The 14,216-nt window shown below is 49.7% G+C and overlaps 1 protein-coding gene across 2 annotated transcripts in view; it reads left to right on the top strand.

Moving 5' to 3' along the window:
• CWC27 (CWC27 spliceosome associated cyclophilin) overlaps positions 1-14,216 on the top strand; it is a 643,952-nt gene that overhangs the window by 85,484 nt on the left and 544,252 nt on the right. For both annotated transcript variants that reach the window (XM_063963134.1, XM_063963139.1), the window contains exon 4: positions 14,049-14,192. In XM_063963134.1, the coding sequence (XP_063819204.1) occupies positions 14,049-14,192 (144 nt within the window). The remainder of the gene's footprint in view (positions 1-14,048; positions 14,193-14,216) is intronic.

Consider the following 14,216-nt stretch of genomic DNA (forward strand, 5'->3'; position numbering starts at 1 on the left):
CCAAGACTTACCGCGGCTGCGTTTGACGGCATGGCGGTTGAACGCCGGATCCTGAAGGAAAAGGGCATTCCGGAGGAAGTCATTCCTACGCTTATTAAAGCCAGGAAAGATGTTACGGCAAAACATTATCACCGCATATGGCGGAAATATGTTGCATGGTGCGAGGCCAAAAAGGCCCCAACAGAGGAATTTCAACTAGGTCGATTTCTGCATTTCCTGCAAGCAGGAGTGAATATGGGCCTAAAACTAGGCTCCATTAAAGCACAGATCTCGGCTCTATCGATTTTCTTTCAAAAGGAACTAGCTTCAGTACCTGAAGTTCAGACGTTTGTGAAAGGAGTGCTGCATATTCAGCCCCCATTTGTGCCTCCTGTGGCACCGTGGGATCTCAACATGATGTTGAATTTCTTGAAATCACATTGGTTTGAGCCACTAAAAACCGTGGATCTGAAATATCTCACGTGGAAAGTGGTCATGTTATTGGCCCTGGCATCAGCCAGGCGAGTGTCAGAATTGGCGGCTTTATCATGTAAAAGCCCTTATCTGGTTTTTCATATGGATAGGGCAGAATTGAGGACTCGTCCCCAGTTTCTCCCTAAGGTGGTGTCAGCGTTTCACCTGAACCAGCCTATTGTGGTGCCTGCGGCTACTAAGGATTTGGAGGACTCCAAGTTGCTAGACGTTGTCAGGGCCCTGAAAATATATGTTTCCAGGACGGCTGGAGTCAGAAAATCTGACTCGCTGTTTATCCTATATGCACCCAACAAGCTGGGTGCTCCTGCTTCTAAGCAGACTATTGCTCGTTGGATTTGTAGTACAATTCAGCTTGCATATACTGTGGCAGGCCTGCCGCAGCCTAAATCTGTCAATGCCCATTCCACAAGGAAGGTGGGCTCATCTTGGGCGGCTGCCCGAGGGGTCTCGGCTTTACAACTGTGCCGAGCAGCTACTTGGTCAGGGGCAAACACGTTTGCAAAATTCTATAAATTTGATACCCTGGCTGAGGAGGACCTGGAGTTCTCTCATTCGGTGCTGCAGAGTCATCCGCACTCTCCCGCCCGTTTGGGAGCTTTGGTATAATCCCCATGGTCCTTACGGAGTTCCCAGCATCCACTAGGACGTTAGAGAAAATAAGAATTTACTTACCGGTAATTCTGTTTCTCGTAGTCCGTAGTGGATGCTGGGCGCCCATCCCAAGTGCGGTCTATCTGCAATACTTGTACATAGTTATTGTTAACTAAATCGGGTTATTGTTGAGCCATCTGTTGAGAGGCTCTATCGTTTCATACTGTTAACTGTGTTTCATATCACGAGTTGTTCGGTGTGATTGGTGTGGCTGGTATGAGTCTTACCCGGGATTCAAAATCCTTCCTTATTGTGTACGCTCGTCCGGGCACAGTACCTAACTGAGGCTTGGAGGAGGGTCATAGTGGGAGGAGCCAGTGCACACCAGGTAGTCTAAGATCTTTCTAGAGTGCCCAGCCTCCTTCGGAGCCCGCTATTCCCCATGGTCCTTACGGAGTTCCCAGCATCCACTACGGACTACGAGAAACAGAATTACCGGTAAGTAAATTCTTATTTTTGTGCGGTTTCTGAGTAGGTCTGAACTTACTCAGCCCTTGTGAACACTTCAGCCTCTCTGGTCCTAGAATTGACGTCAGACACCCGCCCTGCAAACGCTTGGACACACCTGCGTTTTTCCAAACACTCCCAGAAAATGGTCAGTTGACACCCATGAACTGTCAATCCGTGCGAATGGATTCTTCGTTAAATCCATCACCCAGCAACGATCTGCTTTGTACCCATATGACGCGCCTGCGCATTGTGGTGTATATGCATGCGCAGTAGTGACCTGTTCGCTGCGCTGCAAAAAAACGGCAGCCTGCGATCAAGTCGGAATGACCCCCTATGTACCATGGCAAAACTGCATGTAAAATGCTTTTCCCCCCAAGTGCCACAGTAGATATCTGACTTTTCATCTGCATATAACTTGTATTATATCATTCCCTCTTTTCAACAGTACAAATTCATCTATAGACTCCTATTAAACGTGTTTGCATAAATGCAGTATGGTTTATATACGTTTCTCTGACGTCCTAGTGGATGCTGGGGACTCCGTAAGGACCATGGGGAATAGACGGCTCCGCAGGAGACTGGGCACATCTAAAGAAAGATTTAGGTCTATCTGGTGTGCACTGGCTCCTCCCCTATGACCCTCCTCCAAGCCTCAGTTAGATTTCTGTGCCCGGCCGAGCTGGATGCACACTAGGGGCTCTCCTGAGCTCCTAGAAAGAAAGTATAGTTTAGGTTTTTTATTTTACAGTGAGACCTGCTGGCAACAGGCTCACTGCAGCGAGGGACTAAGGGGAGAAGAAGCGAACCTACCTAAGTGGTGGTAGCTTGGGCTTCTTAGGCTACTGGACACCATTAGCTCCAGAGGGATCGCACACAGGACCCAACCTCGTCGTCCGTTCCCGGAGCCGCGCCGCCGTCCCCCTTACAGAGCCAGAAGCAAGAAGGTCCGGAAAATCGGCGGCTGAAGACTTCGGTCTTCTCCAAGGTAGCGCACAGCACTGCAGCTGTGCGCCATTGCTCCTCATGCACACCACACACTTCGGTCACTGATGGGTGCAGGGCGCTGGGGGGGGGGGCGCCCTGAGCAGCAATATTAACACCTTGGCTGGCAAAACGGACACCATATATAGCCCCAGAGGCTATATAGGTGTAAATTACCCCTGCCAGAATAACACAAAAAGCGTGAGAAAGCCCGCCGAAAAAGGGGCGGAGCCATCTCCCTCAGCACACTGGCGCCATTTTCCCTCACAGCTCCGCTGGAAGGATCGCTCCCTGGCTCTCCCCTGCAGTCCTGCACTACAGAAAGGGTAAAAAAGAGAGGGGGGGCACAAATTTAGGCGCAGTATAATATATATATGCAGCTATAAGGGAAAACACACTTTATAGGTGATATCCCTGTGGTATATAGCGCTCTGGTGTGTGCTGGCATACTCTCCCTCTGTCTCCCCAAAGGGCTTTGTGGGGTCCTGTCCTCTGTCAGAGCATTCCCTGTGTGTGTGCTGTGTGTCGGTACCGCTGTGTCGACATGTATGATGAGGAAAATGATGTGGAGGCAGAGCAAATGCCTGTAAATGTGTTGTCACCCCCTGTGGGGTCGACACCTGTGTGGATGGACTTATGGAAGGAATTACGTGACAGTGTCAGCTCCTTACATAAAAGATTTGACGACATAGGACAGCCGGCTACTCAGCTTGTGACTGTTCCAGCGTCTCTAATGTCATCAGGGGCTTTAAAACGCCCGCTACCTCAGATGGCAGACATAGATGTCGACACGGATACCAACTCCAGTGTCGACGACGATGAGACTAGTGTACCCTCCAATAGGTCCACCCGTTACATGATTGAGGCAATGAAAAATGTATTACACATTTCTGATAGTACCCCAGGTACCACAAAAAAGGGTATTATGTTCGGTGAGAAAAAACTACCAGTAGTTTTTCCTGCATCTGAGGAATTAAATGAGGTGTGTGAGGAAGCCTGGACTTCCCCCGATAAGAAATTGATAATTTCTAAACGGTTATTGGCAGCGTACCCTTTCCCGCCAGAGGATAGGTCACGTTGGGAAACGTCCCCTAGGGTAGATAAAGCGCTTACACGTTTATCAAAACAGGTGACACTACCGTCTCCGGATACGGCCGCCCTAAAGGATCCTGCTGATAGAAAGCAGGAGGCTACCCTAAAAGCTATATATACACACACGGGCATTATATTGCGACCAGCGATTGCATCAGCATGGATAATATTGATACCCTGGATAAGGACACTATTTTGCTGACAGTAGAGCATATAAAGGACGCTGTCTTATACATGCGTGATGCACAGAGGGATATTTGCCGGCTGGCATCAAAAATAAGCGCAATGTCCATTGCCGCCAGAAGGGGGTTATGGACTCGGCAGTGGTCAGGTGATGCCGATTCAAAAAGGCACATGGAAGTTTTGCCTTATAAGGGGGTGGAACTGTTTGGGGATGGTCTTTCAGACCTCGTTTCCACAGCTACGGCTGGGAAATCGACATTTTTGCCACAGGCTACCCCACAGCAAAAGAAGGCACCGTATTATCAAGTACAGTCCCTTCGGCCCCATAAACACAAGAGGGCTCGAGGCGCATCCTTTCTGCCGAGAGGCAAAGGTAGAGGGAAAAGGCTGCAGCATACAGCCAGTTCCCAAGAGCAAAAGTCCTCCCCCGCGTCCAGTAAGTCCACAGCATGACGCTGGGGCTTCACAGGCGGATCCGGGTACGGTGGGGGCCCGTCTCAGAAATTTCAGCACACAGTGGGCTCTCTCACAGGTGGATCCCTGGGCCCTTCAAGTAGTATCTCAGGGGTACAGGCTGGAATTCGAGACGCCCCCCCCCCCCCCCCCCCCCTCGCCGTTTTCTAAAATCTGCCTTACCAGCAACTCCCTCTGCCAGGGAGGCAGTGTTGGTGGCTATCCAAAAACTGTATTCACAGCAAGTGATTGTCAAGGTACCCCTCCTTCAGCAAGGGAAGGGTTACTATTCCACAATGTTTGTGGTACCGAAACCGGACGGTTCGGTGAGACCCATCTTAAGTTTAAAATCCTTGAACACTTATATCAAAAGGTTCAAGTTCAAGATGGAATCGCTCAGGGCGGTTATTGCGAGCCTGGACGAGGGGGATTACATGGTCTCCCTCGACATCAAGGATGCGTACCTGCATGTCCCCATTTACCCTCCTCACCAGGAGTACCTCAGATTTGTGGTACAGGACTGTCACTATCAGTTCCAGACGCTGCCGTTTGGGTTATCCACGGCACCGAGGGTCTTTACCAAGGTAATGGCCGAAATGATGATACTCCTTCGCAAGAAGGGAGTTTTAATTATCCCGTACTTGGACGATCTCCTGATAAAGGTGAGGTCCAAGGAACAGTTGGTAGTGGGGGTAGCACTTTCTCGGAAAGTGCTACAACAGCACGGCTGGATTCTCAATATTCCAAAGTCACAGCTGGTCCCGACGACACGTCTTCTGTTCCTGGGAATGATTCTGGACACAGACCAGAAAAAAAAAGTGTTTCTTCCAGTGGAAAAAGCAGAGGAGTTGTCATCTCTAGTCAGAGACCTCCTAAAACCGGGACAGGTGTCGGTACATCAATGCACACGAGTCCTGGGAAAAATGGTAGCTTCGTACGAAGCGATTCCATTCGGAAGGTTCCACGCAAGGACTTTCCAGTGGGACCTGTTGGACAAATGGTCCGGGTCCCATCTCCAGATGCAACAGCGGATAACCCTGTCGGCAAGGACCAGGGTGTCGCTGCTGTGGTGGCTGCAGAGGGCTCTTCTACTAGAGGGACGCAGATTCGGAATACAGGACTGGGTCCTGGTGACCACGGATGCCAGCCTTCGGGGCTGGGGCGCAGTCACACAGGGAAGAAATTTCCAAGGACTGTGGTCAAATCAGGAAATTTCGCTTCACATAAATATTCTAGAGCTAAGGGCCATTTACAATGCCCTAAGCCAAGCAAGGACCCTGCTTCAGAACCAGCCGGTACTGATCCAATCAGACAACATCACGGCTGTCGTCCATGTAAACAGACAGGGCGGCACAAGAAGCAGGAGGGCAATGGCAGAAGCCACAAGGATTCTCCGATGGGCGGAAAATCACGTACTAGCACTGTCAGCAGTGTTCATTCCGGGAGTGGACAACTGGGAAGCAGACTTCCTCAGCAGGCACGACCTCCACCCGGGAGAATGGGGACTTCATCCAGAAGTCTTCCAAATGCTGGTAAACCGGTGGGAAAGACCACAGGTGGACATTATGGCGTCCCGCTTCAACAAAAAGCTAAAAAGATATTGCGCCAGGTCAAGGGACCCTCAGGCGATCGCTGTGGATGCTCTAGTAACACCGTGGGTGTACCAGTCGGTTTATGTGTTTCCTCCTCTGCCTCTCATTCCCAAGGTACTGAGAAAAGGGCATTCCGGAGGAAGTCATCCCTACCCTGATCAAAGCCAGGAAGGATGTCACTGCAAAACATTATCACCGCATTTGGCGGAAATATGTTGCTTGGTGTGAGGCCAGGAAGGCCCCAACGGAGGAATTTCAACTGGGTCGATTCCTGCATTTCCTGCAAGCAGGGGTGACGTTGGGCCTCAAATTGGGGTCCATTAAGGTCCAGATTTCGGCCCTGTCGATTTTCTTCCAGAAAGAACTGGCTTCACTGCCTGAAGTTCAGACTTTTGTCAAAGGAGTTCTGCGTATTCAGCCTCCTTTTGTGCCCCCAGTGGCACCTTGGGATCTCAATGTGGTTTTGGAGTTCCTGAAATCACATTGGTTTGAACCACTTAAGACTGTGGATTTGAAATATCTCACGTGGAAAGTGGTCATGCTGTTGGCTCTGGCTTCGACCAGGCGTGTGTCAGAATTGGCGGCTTTGTCCTATAAAAGCCCTTATCTGATTTTCCATATGGATAGGGCAGAGTTGAGGACTCGTCCTCAGTTTCTCCCGAAGGTGGTATCAGCGTTTTCACTTGAACCAGCCTATTGTGGTGCCTGCGGCTACTAGGAACTTGGAGGATTCCAAGTTACTGGACGTAGTCAGGGCCCTGAAAAATTATGTTTCCAGGACGGCTGGAGTCAGGAAAACTGACTCGCTGTTTATCCTGTATGCACCCAACAAACTGGGTGCTCCTGCTTCTAAGCAGACTATCGCGCGCTGGATTTGTAGCACTATTCAGCTGGCGCATTCTGCGGTGGGACTACCGCAGCCTAAATCTGTAAAAGCCCATTCCACAAGGAAGGTGGGCTCATCTTGGGCGGCTGCCCGAGGGGTCTCGGCTTTACAACTTTGCCGAGCTGCTACTTGGTCAGGGGCAAACACGTTTGCAAAATTCTACAAATTTGATACCCTGGCTGAGGAGGACCTGGAGTTCTCTCATTTGGTGTTGCAGAGTCGTCCGCACTCTCCCGCCCGTTTGGGAGCTTTGGTATAATCCCCATGGTCCTTACGGAGTTCCCAGCATCCACTAGGACGTCAGAGAAAATAAGAATTTACTCACCGGTAATTCTATTTCTCGTAGTCCGTAGTGGATGCTGGGCGCCCATCCCAAGTGCGGATTGTCTGCAATACTTGTAAATAGTTATTGTTACACAAATCGGGTTGTTATTGCGAGCCATCTGTTCAGAGGCTCCGTTGTTATCATACTGTTAACCGGGGTTCCTATCACGAGTTATACGGTGTGATTGGTGTGGCTGGTATGAGTCTTACCCGGGATTCAAAATCCTTCCTTATTGTGTCAGCTCTTCCGGGCACAGTGTCCTAACTGAGGCTTGGAGGAGGGTCATAGGGGGAGGAGCCAGTGCACACCAGATAGACCTAAATCTTTCTTTAGATGTGCCCAGTCTCCTGCGGAGCCGTCTATTCCCCATGGTCCTTACGGAGTCCCCAGCATCCACTACGGACTACGAGAAATAGAATTACCGGTGAGTAAATTCTTATTTTCTGCTCTAACGTACATAAAAATGCATCTGAAGCAGCAGCTTTTTTCCCGTACCAACTACTCCTCGCGTTGTGACTAAGACCCATTTTCAGCAAAAAAATAGCCGCTCAATGGTGGTCATTCCGAGTTGTTCGCTCGCTGCCGTTTTTAGCAGAATAGCGATCAGGCTAAAAATGGGCGATTCTGCGCATGCGTATGGGCCGTAGGGCGCACGCGCTAATTTTCTCTAACGTCCTAAGTGGATGCTGGGGACTCCGTAAGGACCATGGGGAATAGCGGCTCCGCAGGAGACTGGGCACATCTAAAGAAAGCTTTAGGACTAACTGGTGTGCACTGGCTCCTCCCCCTATGACCCTCCTCCAAGCCTCAGTTAGATTTCTGTGCCCGACGAGAAGGGTGCACACTAGGGGCTCTCCTGAGCTTCTTAGTGAAAGTTTTTTAGTTTAGGTTTGTTATTTTCAGTGAGACCTGCTGGCAACAGGCTCACTGCATCGAGGGACTAAGGGGAGAAGAAGCGAACTCACCTGCGTGCAGAGTGGATTGGGCTTCTTGGCTACTGGACATTAGCTCCAGAGGGACGATCACAGGCCCAGCCATGGATGGGTCCCGGAGCCGCGCCGCCGGCCCCCTTACAGATGCTGAAGCAAGAAGAGGTCCATAAATCGGCGGCAGAAGACTTTCCTGTCTTCATAAGGTAGCGCACAGCACTGCAGCTGTGCGCCATTGCTCTCAGCACACTTCACACTCCGGTCACTGAGGGTGCAGGGCGCTGGGGGGGGCGCCCTGAGACGCAATAAAACATGACAGAAATACCTTACATGGCAAAAAAATACATCACATATAGCTCCTGGGCTATATGGATGCATTTAACCCCTGCCAGAATATACAAAAAACCGGGAGATAAGGCCGCCGTAAAGGGGGCGGAGCCTATCTCCTCAGCACACTGGCGCCATTTTCCCTCACAGCTCAGTTGGAGGGAAGCTCCCTGCTCTTCCCTGCAGTCACTACACTACAGAAAAAAGAAAGGGGGGCACTAATTAGGCGCAGTATTAAAACATACAGCAGCTATAAGGGGAAAAACACTTATATAAGGTTATCCCTGTATATATATAGCGCTCTGGTGTGTGCTGGCATACTCTCCCTCTGTCTCCCCAAAGGGCTAGTGGGGTCCTGTCCTCTATCAGAGCATTCCCTGTGTGTGTGCTGTGTGTCGGTACGTTTGTGTCGACATGTATGAGGAGAAAAATGATGTGGAGACGGAGCAGAGTGTCTGTAACAGTGATGTCACCCCCTAGGGGGTCGACACCTGAGTGGATGTACTGTTGAAAATTACGTGACAGTGTCAGCTCTATATAAAAAAACAGTGGTTGACATAAGACAGCCGGCTACTCAGCTTGTGCCTGTCCAGACGTCTCATAGGCCGTCAGGGGCTCTAAAGCGGCCGTTACCTCAGATGGCAGATACAGACGCCGACACGGATACTGACTCCTGTGTCGACGGTGAAGAGACAACCGTGATTTCCAGTAGGGCCACACGTTACATGATTGAGACAATGGAAAATGTTTTTATACATTTCCGATAATACGAGTACCACCAAAAAGGGGTATTATGTTCGGTGAGGGAAAAACTACCTGTAGTTTTCCTGAATCTGAGAAATAAAATGAGGTGTGTGATGATGCGTGGGTTTCCCCCCGATAACAAATTTCTTAAAAAGTATTGGCTGCATACCCTTTCCCGCCAGAGGTTAGGGTGCGTTGGGAAACACCCCCTAGGGGGGATAAGGCGCTCACACGCTTGTAAGAACAAGGGCTCTACCCTCTCATGAGATGGCCGCCCTTAAGGATCCTGCTGATAGAAAGCAGGAGGGTATCCAAAAAGGTATTTACACACATACTGGTGTTATACTGCGACCAGCTATCGCCTCAGCCTGGAGGTGCAGTGCTGGGTTGGCATGGTCGGATTCCCTGACTGGAAATATTGATATCCTAGATAAGGATAGTATATTATTGCCTATAGAGCATTTAAAAGATGCATTTCTATATATGCATGATGCACAGCGGAATAATTGCCGACTGGCATCAAGTATAAGTGCGTTGTCCAAGTCTACCAGTAAAATGGTCAGGTGATGCGGATTCCAAACGGCATTTGGAAGTATTGCCTTTGAAAGGGGACATTTGGGGTCGGTCTTTTAGACCTGGTGGCCACGGCAACAGCTGGGAAATCCACGTTTGTACCCCAGGTCGCCTCTCAAAATAAGACGCCGTATTATCAGGCGCAGTCCTTTTTTGGCAAGCGGACAAAAGGTTCCTCTTTTCTGCTCGTGACAGAGGGAGAGGAAAAAGGCTGTAGAGATCAGCCAGTTCCCAGGAACAGAAACCCTTTCCCGCCTCTGCCAAGCCCTCAGTATGACGCTAGGGCTTTACAAGCTCAGGCACGGTGGGGGCCCGTTCTTAATGAATTTCAGTGCGCAGTGGGCTCACTCGCAAGTAGACCCCTGGATCCTTCAGGTAATATCTCAGGGGTACATATTGGAATTCGAGACGTCTCCCCCTCGCCGTTTCCAAAAGTCGGCTTTACCGACGTCTCCCTCTGACAGGGAGGCAGTTTTGGAAGCCATTCACAAGCTGTATTCCCAGCAGGTGATAATCGAGGTACCCCTCCTGCAACAGGGAACGGGGTATTATTCCATACTATTGTGGTACCGAAGCCAGACGGCTCGGTGAGACCGATTCTAAATCTAAAATCTAAAATCTTTGAACACTTACATACAGAGGTTCAAATTCAAGATTGAGTCACTCAGAGCAGTGATTGCGAACCTGGAAAAAGGGGACTACATGATGTCTCGGGACATCAAGGATGCTTACCTTCATGTCAAAATTTACCCTTCTCACCAAGGGTACCTCAGGTTATGGTACAGAACTGTCACTATCAGTTCAGACGCTGCCGTAGGGATGGTCCACGGTACCCCGGGTCTTTACCAAGGTAATGGACGAAATGATATCCCTTCGAAGGAAGGGAATTTTAGTTATCCCTTACTTGGACGATTCCCTGATACGGGTAAGATCCAGGGAACAGTTGGAGGTCGGTGTAGCACTATCTCAGGTAGTGTTGCGGCAGCACGATTGGATTCTCAATATTCCAAAATCGCAGCTGGTTCCGACGACTTGTCTTCTGTTTCCTAGGGATGATCCTGGACACAGTCCAGAAAAAAGGTGTTTCTCCCGGAAGAGAAAGCCAGGGAGTTATCCGAGCTAATCAGGAACCTCCTAAAACCGAACCAAGTCTCAGTGCATCAATGCACAAGGGTTCTGGGTAAAAATGGTGGCTTCCTACGAAGCAATCCCATTCGTTAGATTCCACGCAAGAACTTTCCAGTGGAACCTACTGGACAAATGGTCCGGGTCGCATTTTCAGATGCATCAGCGGATAACCCTGTCGCCAAGGACAAGGGTATCCATCCTGTAGTGGTTGCAGAGTGCTCATCTTCTAGAGGGCCGCAGATTCGGCATTCAGGACTGGGTCCTGGTGACCACGGATGCCAGCCTGCGAGGCTGGGGAGCAGTCACACAGGGAAGGAATATCCAGGGCTTAGGGTCAAGCCTGGATACATCACTTCACATAAATATCCTGAAGCTAAGGGCCATTTACAATGCTCTAAGCTTAGCGAGACCTCTGCTTCAAGGTCAGCCGGTGTTGATCCAGTCGGACAACATCATGGCAGTCACCCACGTAAACAGACATGGTGGCACAAGAAGCAGGACAATGGCAGAAGCTGCAAGGATTCTTCGCTGGGCGGAAAATCATGTGATAGCACTGTCAACAGTATTCATTCCGGGAGTGGACAACTGGGAAGCAGACTTCCTCAGCACGACCTCCACCCGGGAGAGTGGGGACTTCACCCAGAAGTCGTCCACATGATTAAAAAACTCGACAGGTATTGCGCCAGGTCAAGAGACCCTCAGGCAATAGTTGTAGACGCTCTGGTAACACAGTGGGTGTGTACCAGTCAGTGTATGTGTTCCCTCCTCTGCCTCTCATACCCAAGGTACTGAGATTGATAAGATGGAGAGGAGAAAGCACTATATTCGTGGCTCCGGATTGGCCAAGAAGGACTTGGTAACCGGAACTTCAAGAGAGGCTTACGGAGGATCCGTGGCCTCTACCTCTAAGAAGGGACCTGCTCCATCAAGGACCCTGTCTGTTCCAAGACTTACCGCGGCTGCGTTTGACGGCATGGCGGTTGAACACCGGATCCTGAAGGAAAAAAGGCATTCCGGATGAAGTCATTCCTATCCTGATCAAAGCCAGGAAGGATGTAACCGCAAAAACATTATCACCGCAATTGGCGAAAATATGTTGCGTAGTGCGAGGCCAGTAAGGCCCGACGGAGGAAATTCAACTGGGTCGATTCCTACATTTCCTGCAAACAGGAGAGTCTATGGGCCTGAAATTGGGGTCCATTAAGGTTCAGATTTCGGCCCTGTCAATTTTCTTCCAAAAAAGAACTAGCTTCAGTCCCTGAAGTTTAGACGTTTGTAAAAGGGGTACTGCATATACAGCCTCCTTTTGTGCCTCCAGTGGCAATTTGGGATCTCAATGTAGTTTGGGTTCCAAAAGTCACATTGGTTTGAACCACTTAAATCTGTGGAGTTAAAATATCTCACATGGAAAGTGGTCATGCTGTTGGCCCTGGCCTGGGCCAGGCGCGTGTCAGAATTGGCGGCTTTATCCTGTAAAAGCCCTTATCTGATTTTCCATTCGGACAGGGGGAATTGAGTACTCGTCCTCAGTTTCTCCCTAAGGTGGTTCCAGCGTTTTCACCTGAACCAACCTATTGTGGTGCCTGCGGCTACTAGGGACTTGGAGGAATCCAAGTTGCTGGATGTTGTCAGGGCCCTGAAAATATGTTTCCAGGACGGCTGGAGTCAGGAAATCTGACTCGCTGTTTATCCTGTATGCACCCAACATGCTGGGTGCTCCTGCTTCTAAGCAGACTATTGCTCGTTGGATTTTTAGTACAATTCAGCTTGCACATTCTGTGGCAGGCCTGCCACAGCTAAAATCTGTAAAAGCCCGTTCCACAAGGAAAGTGGGCTCATCTTGGGCGGCTGCCCGAGGGGTCTCGGCTTTACAACTTTGCCGAGCAGCTACTTGGTCAGGGGCAAACATGTTTGCTAAATTCTACAAATTTGATACCCTGGCTGAGGAGGACCTGGAGTTCTCTCATTCGGTGCTGCAGAGTCATCCGCACTCTCCCGCCCGTTTGGGAGCTTTGGTATAATCCCCATGGTCCTTACGGAGTCCCCAGCATCCACTTAGGACGTTAGAGAAAATAAGAATTTACTTACCGATAATTCTATTTCTCTTATTCCGTAGTGGATGCTGGGCGCCCATCCCAAGTGCGGATTGTCTGCAATACTTGTACATAGTTATTGTTACAAAAATCGGGTTATTATTGTTGGGAGCCATCTTTTCAGAGGCTCCTCTGTTATCATACTGTTAACTGGGTTCAGATCACAAGTTATACGGTGTGATTGGTGTGGCTGGTATGAGTCTTACCCGGGATTCAAAATCCTTCCTTATTGTGTACGCTCGTCCGGGCACAGTATCCTAACTGAGGCTTGGAGGAGGGTCATAGGGGGAGGAGCCAGTGCACACCAGTTAGTCCTAAAGCTTTCTTTAGATGTGCCCAGTCTCCTGCGGAGCCGCTATTCCCCATGGTCCTTACGGAGTCCCCAGCATCCACTACGGACTACGAGAAATAGAATTATCGGTAAGTAAATTCTAATTATTTTCACACAAAACTATGCAATTTTACACAGGTCCGAGCGCGGTTTTTCAGTCGCTCTGCTGATCGGTGAGTGATTGACAGGAAGTGGGTGTTTCTGGGCGGAAACTGACCGTTTTCCGGGAGTGTGCTAAAAAAACGCAGGCGTGCCAGGAAAAAACGCAGGAGTGGCTGGAGAAACGGGGGAGTGGCTGGACGAACGCAGGGCGTGTTTGTGACGTCAAACCAGGAACTAAACAGACTGCAGTGATCGCAATCTAGGAGTAGGTCTGGAGCTACTCAGAAACTGCAGGGAAAAATTTAATAGCAGAACTGCTAATCTTTCGTTCGCAATTCTGCTAAGATACACTCCCAGAGGGCGGCGGCCTAGCGTTTGCAATGCTGCTATGCTAAAAGCAGCTAGCGAGCGAACAACTCGGAAGGAGGGCCAATATTAGCAGAGCTGCACGGGACCTGGCGGCTCTCTCACACCAGGCATCTTGCGCTGTGTGACGCGTTGATACTGGTTGTATGAGGACACATCTGTAATTCTTTGAGATGCAGGTTCTTGACTGTGCTCCTAGATACAGTGTCTTTATTATATAAAGTGACTTCTGTACTCAGATGAGTTACTAAGAACTGCATCTCACAGTGGGTCTTCTGATCTTTTTCATTATAGTGCTTATTGTATGCAACATAAAGACGATGTTCAATAAGGTGTTTTACAGTTTGTTTTTCTTTTGTCATTTCCAGGATGAATTCCATTCACGTCTGCGCTTTAATCGGCGAGGGCTGGTTGCCATGGCGAATGCCGGACCTCATGATAATGGGAGCCAATTTTTCTTTACACTTGGTCGTGCTGATGAGCTTAATAGCAAGCACACTATCTTTGGAAAGGTCTGACAATGCCACAGACGTGTG

This window comes from Pseudophryne corroboree, chromosome 1, assembly GCF_028390025.1.
Source record: "Pseudophryne corroboree isolate aPseCor3 chromosome 1, aPseCor3.hap2, whole genome shotgun sequence".
In the NCBI taxonomy this organism is placed as follows: Eukaryota; Metazoa; Chordata; class Amphibia; order Anura; family Myobatrachidae; genus Pseudophryne; species Pseudophryne corroboree.